Source organism: Zootermopsis nevadensis, unplaced genomic scaffold (genome assembly GCF_977971745.1).
Source record: "Zootermopsis nevadensis isolate Lab colony 2312 unplaced genomic scaffold, Znev_1.0 Znev_ptg000018l, whole genome shotgun sequence".
Classification (NCBI taxonomy): Eukaryota; Metazoa; Arthropoda; class Insecta; order Blattodea; family Termopsidae; genus Zootermopsis; species Zootermopsis nevadensis.
In genome coordinates this window covers 3,946,212-3,952,211 of record NW_028259150.1, presented here as the reverse complement: position 1 = coordinate 3,952,211, position 6,000 = coordinate 3,946,212, and the positions used below count along the sequence as shown (strand labels likewise).

General features: G+C 38.3%; 1 protein-coding gene across 2 annotated transcripts in view; it reads right to left on the bottom strand.

Moving 5' to 3' along the window:
* Positions 1 to 723: 723 nt before the first annotated feature.
* Positions 724 to 6,000, bottom strand: part of LOC110826493 (uncharacterized) — a 147,747-nt gene continuing 142,470 nt past the window's right edge. For both annotated transcript variants that reach the window (XM_087351139.1, XM_022057200.2), the window contains exon 4: positions 724 to 1,191. Coding sequence is in view for 1 of the 2 variants with exons in the window: in XM_022057200.2 (XP_021912892.1) it covers positions 1,046 to 1,191 (146 nt within the window). In the remaining variant the exon portion in view is untranslated. The remainder of the gene's footprint in view (positions 1,192 to 6,000) is intronic.

Genomic DNA, 6,000 nt, shown 5'->3' with positions numbered 1-6,000 from the left:
CTGAGGCAGTTGATAAACCCATATTACCACAGAGTTATTTTTTGCCTGATAAAACAGATATCCCAGAAGAGGGCAAACCATAATTAACTCTGCCACTTAATTTTACCTTAATGGCCTCAACCAGCAGCTTCTGAGCCCGAAGTATATTTAAGTATGCAGTCTGCTGAGTTAGTCAAATACAATTTATGAAGAACCTACAGGAACTGGTCCCTAGTCATCAATAAATGTCTTCAAAGTAGATCAAATATTAGGTTTTCTGAGTATCACCTGAGTACCACTTTGTAACACGACAGCAAACGATAAATGACCACGCATACTGTTCATGATGCTAATTAATGTTTAACAAACAACACAAAAGCATGCATATGCTACAGTTATGTAATGCCTTAATTCATAAGCCACACCGCTTATTAATTAGCCAACGAAATGTGTGTTTCTTATTTTCTTAACTATGTTTTATCGACTGCACAAGTTTAATAGCGCTGAATGAAAGATGAATGTGTCAGATATTTTGTAAAGGACGTGAGAATCAGCAGTCAGGTCATATTAAGGTATTTGTTTAAAGGAACTGAAGAAAACCAATAGAAATATTTTAGGATAGCCGGACTATGGACCCAGAATCAGAGCCGGGACTCGAAGCAGGAGTGCCAATGACTAAAACATGAATTCGGCTACAGTACATTAATTACATATGTAAAAAGTAAGTAAAGCTGTCCCACTATACGCCATGTAGGCGCTTGGGGTGAGTGGAGGTATAGCTCCTACTCATTCTTGACCTCGGCACTAGATGGGGGTGAGTGGTCAGCATCACGCCCCGTAATTACATATGTATGTACGCAAATATGAATGCAAGTTTTAAGAATGTAGCTGAATTAGTGTTTACATATCCAGCATACACCTGTTGCACCATAAGCTAGTGACATTTACAGAAACACAAAATTCAGTACGACAATAACTGTATGAACCATAGGAAAGATGTCTTCTGCCATGTTGAACCGTCTACTGTCGCAGAAACTGACCAGCTTTTCAGAGGTGCTTACTTCCTTCATCGTCCTCTGAAACGTCGGTCAATTACCAGTATACATCCCAGAAGACACTCGAAATGTGTTAGTTCTGAGCCGCGTTGTAACACGTATTTACGGACGGTGAGGCGCTTGGGTACCGGCCTATATATTACATGCTGAAACACGCCTAAAAATTAAAAATATGAATTATAAACATATAACACAACAATCGAATGAATACAAGGACAGGTTTACATTTGGAAAATAAGGTATCATACATAATATATGAGGGAAGTTGCTTTGAACACCATTTTCGTAGACGTTCGGAAGTCTTAAGGACCACCAAAAAATTATAAAAGGTATCTAACTGATAAAATAAATACCATAAAATACAATATTAAATACAATATTAATATTCACATAGAAATATTTGCAACGTAAGTAACTCCACACAGATTTCATAGAAGCCTTTTTATTTACACACAATTATAATTAGTCACATTTCCTTCGTATTCTAGTTCTACATTCTGCTCTCCAAGCCTGACTCTTAGCAGATGTTCCACGCAAGCATATTCTAGCCCTACTTAATAAATGCTGATGTTGTCTGTATGATAACGGCTACTCTATAATTTCCCTGTACTTCGTAATAAAGACCCCAGCATAAAAATTCATAACACGTACTTCATCAATTTGTCTGCTGTGAACAGTTTCGCATTTTCAGTGGGGTTTTTTCGACACTACTAAAAGAGTTATTTGCAACACAGTTCATTTGTTTCTTGTATAAATAAAGTGGTACAAACCAGGGACAGACTTAGTGAAACTCCTATTTCACTGACTCTGAACCATTATTAACCGAACAAATTGATTCAAACTGTAATAACTCGTATTCAGCAGGTGGCCGGGTCGAATCCCGGAAAGGACGCTGAGTGTCCAGTCTCCCCAAGCGAATGTCGAAACACTACATTGATATTGTGTACGGAATTAGAAATACAGCAGTAACAATGACAGTGAAATTAAATTACGAGCCTACCTCGTTACACGGTTTGTGTGTAACATGTTTCTCCCATTGTTATAGCTATGTTAACCTGCTACATGTAAAAGTCCCACGAATCAGCTGTATAATAAACCTTGCCGAATTCAGCATGTAACCAGTAACATACTAAAAACTGACATCGGTAGCTCACAGTTTTAAAAATACTTCAATCTTTCCAGATAAGGAAAAAAATGTTGAAGAAGAAACAGACTTCATGTCAGTAAAAACAGTAACACAGGAAAATAAATTTGAAACCAAATTTTGCATGTGGAAACACTGGTTCAAAGACAATTCTAATATTTTATTGTATTTGATGAAAAGGATTGTGTAGTATACAGAAGAGCGAGAATTTTTGTAGTCAATAATGTAATGTACACGGTCGTAGTTCTGAAGCACTTGTTGTCTTAACAAATTATTATCTTATTCTCGATGGCTACTGTATCTGCGGTTTCCTAAGAACAAACATTGTTCTTTCCAATTTGGAAGAAAGGAAACATTCATAAACAAATATTACTCGGAACCCATTACAGAGAACAGTGTGAGGGGAAGGGAGGGTCGTGATTCCTCATACATACAACGAACGGAAAGGCGCCTGGCAAGAAACACACACATACACACTCAAACTGCCTTCGTCACTCCGTGCATAATGCTCGCTAAACCTAACGGGAACACAAGCCGCAACCTTTATTACTATTCCAAAGTCATCGAACTTCTCCAGCGAGTGCGTAGTCCGTAGAAAAAATAAAAAAAATAAAATCACACATTTTTTGACCTGTTGTGGCCCAGAAAGAAAGCTCTCTCAATATCAGCTCAGCTGCCATTTTGCACGTCCCCACATATTAATCATTAATAACTGTCCCCAGCTACTATATTATTATTTTTTTTCTGCTAAGTATTCTCCGTCAAAAATGTGACAAATTCACGTGCCAGTAAAAACTAACTAAAAGAACTAAAGCGCAGATTACACGAGCTTTGGCATTTTCGCAGCGACGCAGTTTGCGCTGGTCTCCTGGGTCGTAGCAACCCAGAAGACGACCATGCGCAATAGCAGAGTAAATTCGGGGAATTGCTTCCTAACAAAGAGTTCAGAATTTCTGTTCACCGTTTCCTATCTAAAAACATGGCGTGTAAAATAAAATTGTTTACCTGAACTTTGTTTGTATTGGTGTGAAATTTGGGATATCACCCTGACGTAAGAATACATTTTTAAGATTATTTAAGAACAGGGCGCAGTGGAGAACATTTGGACTTAAACAGAAAGAAAGGAAGAGAATAATGGAGAAATTGCAAAACAATGTGTATTCTTCATCAAGGAGAATGATATGGGCTGGGCATGTAGCGCGCACGAGGAAGATAAAAAATCGTGTACAAAATTTTCGTTGAGAGGCTTGAAATGAAGAGACCACCTGGAAGACCTAGGCTTATGTGGGATAATAATATTAAAATGGATATCAAGGAATTAGGATTTAGGGCGTGGATTAGACTCATCTGGCTCAGGGTAAGGAACGGTGGGGGACCCTTGTGGCCGTGGAAATGAACCTTCAGGTTCCATAAAATACAAGGTATTTCTTGGCTAGATGAGTGTACTGTTAGCTTCCCAAGGATTCTGCTCCATGGCCTGAACATAACATTTATTCAGTTTACAAGATTTTAGGAACGAAAACAAGAATAAGAGACAAAACAATAAAGATCTGAAACAATCATTCTGAAAAAGCGAATTATGCAACAAACGGTAAGTAATAAGTAACTATGATAAATATTGAATCAGCAACTTCTAACAAACAGTAAATTCGGGTGCCTGGCATGTTGAGATTTTTTAATACAGAAACCCTAGGCAGCGTCATAATTATCATCGAATAAAACCGGGTCAGTGGTACAGCAAATGCATCGTACTGCGAGAGTACCTGGTTCAAATTCAGTTAAGAGGCCACTTATTTAGACTTGAGTAAGGATTTCGGTAAGTAACACCAAGCAAGCTTCGGGTAAGGCCGTTAGTGTAGCTCACAACTACCTTATTCTACACAACTACCACACAGAACTCATAATCAGATCATTCATCGTGGGCCATGCGACCGCCATCTTCACACTGGCCTTGCAATCGCCTGAAATCTCTAATCATAAAATCTGCGTGCGACAAACTATAAAACGTATTATATATACATGTGACAAACCTAGTCTACGTTTGTAATTTATTAATGCTCATTTCAGTAATAATAACGCATCAAAGGCTGGAAAAATATATCGGTTTTTATTATTCGGGAAGCATTCACAACCCAAGTACTTCAGTCTGAACTGACTACAACAATTTATGTTCTACAACATGAATTATTGGCAACTTTTTACGTAGTCGGTTGTCCATTTCTTGGATTTATGTTACCTGATCCCTGCTCTGTTCATTGAACCAGCAATACGTAACAGTCAATATGTCTTTGGCACTAAAAAATATATGTCTTCAAAAATGTACAATATTGGGAACAAACAAAAGTCGACGAAGGACATGTAATACAAACAGAAGAGGTGTTTGAACTTTCGAGCCTTGCAGCCACCTAGCTCGGTCTCAAGTGCTCAGTTAATATTGAAATTCCAAACCATTTGGACATTTATTATGACGACTGTTCAACGACGAGATGAAATATTTTTCCACTAGTTTTCTCGGAAACATCGAGAGACTGCAGGGGCGGTCAGCATCGTCTCCACACAAACTCACTGCCGATGTTATAAACTTCAGCAACTTATTCGATGTCACATAAAATATGTAAATGATACAACGTTGTTAAACACTCTAAGACATCGATTTTGATGTCTGATTGACTGAAATGGTTTATATTGCATCAATCATAGTTTCTTTGTCTGTCCCCAAGGCAGATCTTCCCATCGGTGCCTCAGCTAATCGAAATCATACGCCTATGGCCTCAAGTTTAATGATAATCACCTTATACCATTCAACACCAAGTTTATATCACCTCTACAATTTCTATCCTGTGGTTTTGAATCCAAAAATACACATATCTGAGTGTGTCCAACAACACAAAATGATAAAGGCTCTTGGACACAATCGAATACATATTCATGTTAACATCTACATTTTAAGGAGCGTAATTTATAATAAGAAGGTAAATTTATCTGTGGTGTTTAATTAAACACAAAGCTATGCAGACGTATGTAGGGGTGGAGGTATATCTCCATGCGTTCTTAACACCGGTATTAATTAAATATGAGTGGTTAGCTTCATGCTCTGGCCGCTCGACGAATCCTCAAAAGTTCTTATGAGACTCTACGTAACTTCTTCAGCTAATAAAGAACCGTTGAACATTTTAAAAATCGTCATCGTAACCGTCACTGTCACTATCATCATGATCGTTGGAGTTATAAGTACACATTTCGTTGTAGCAGCTGACAATCGTAATTAAAAATCGAATCTTATCGTCGAAAATGCACCACCATGTCGTCGAAGAGGAACAGAGCATGCTTTAATAACCTAAACAACTCCTCATGATTTAGAGATTTGATGTTTTATGGTGGCCACGAGTAAGTCTCTTGCGGAAAATTCATCGCCCTGATGATGGAGGCAGCAAGTACCTCTGTAATGTGTGTGTGAACTACCAGACTGTAAGGCACTACAACTCAGAAGACAGACATCTTTGAATTAATTGTTATTTATCACTGGGATTTGGTCTCCGCCCTCACAAGTGTCCGGAATAAAACGCTCCAGCAGCGGACAATCTGCAATCTAAGAAATTTGACCGACAACTCGTAGTGCCCATTTATGTAAATCCAGCCGGAAACACCGGTTTTACACGCGGTTTTGGTTCTTTTACAACACAAAAATGAACCGGTCCCCCTTCATTTTGACCGTTATCTGGAAAGGCAGGATTGACTATGAACAAAGAGAATTGGTACACGCCACACGCGTATACGTAACTACCTAACTTCTCTATTCCGAGACTTAAAATCTGACATGGA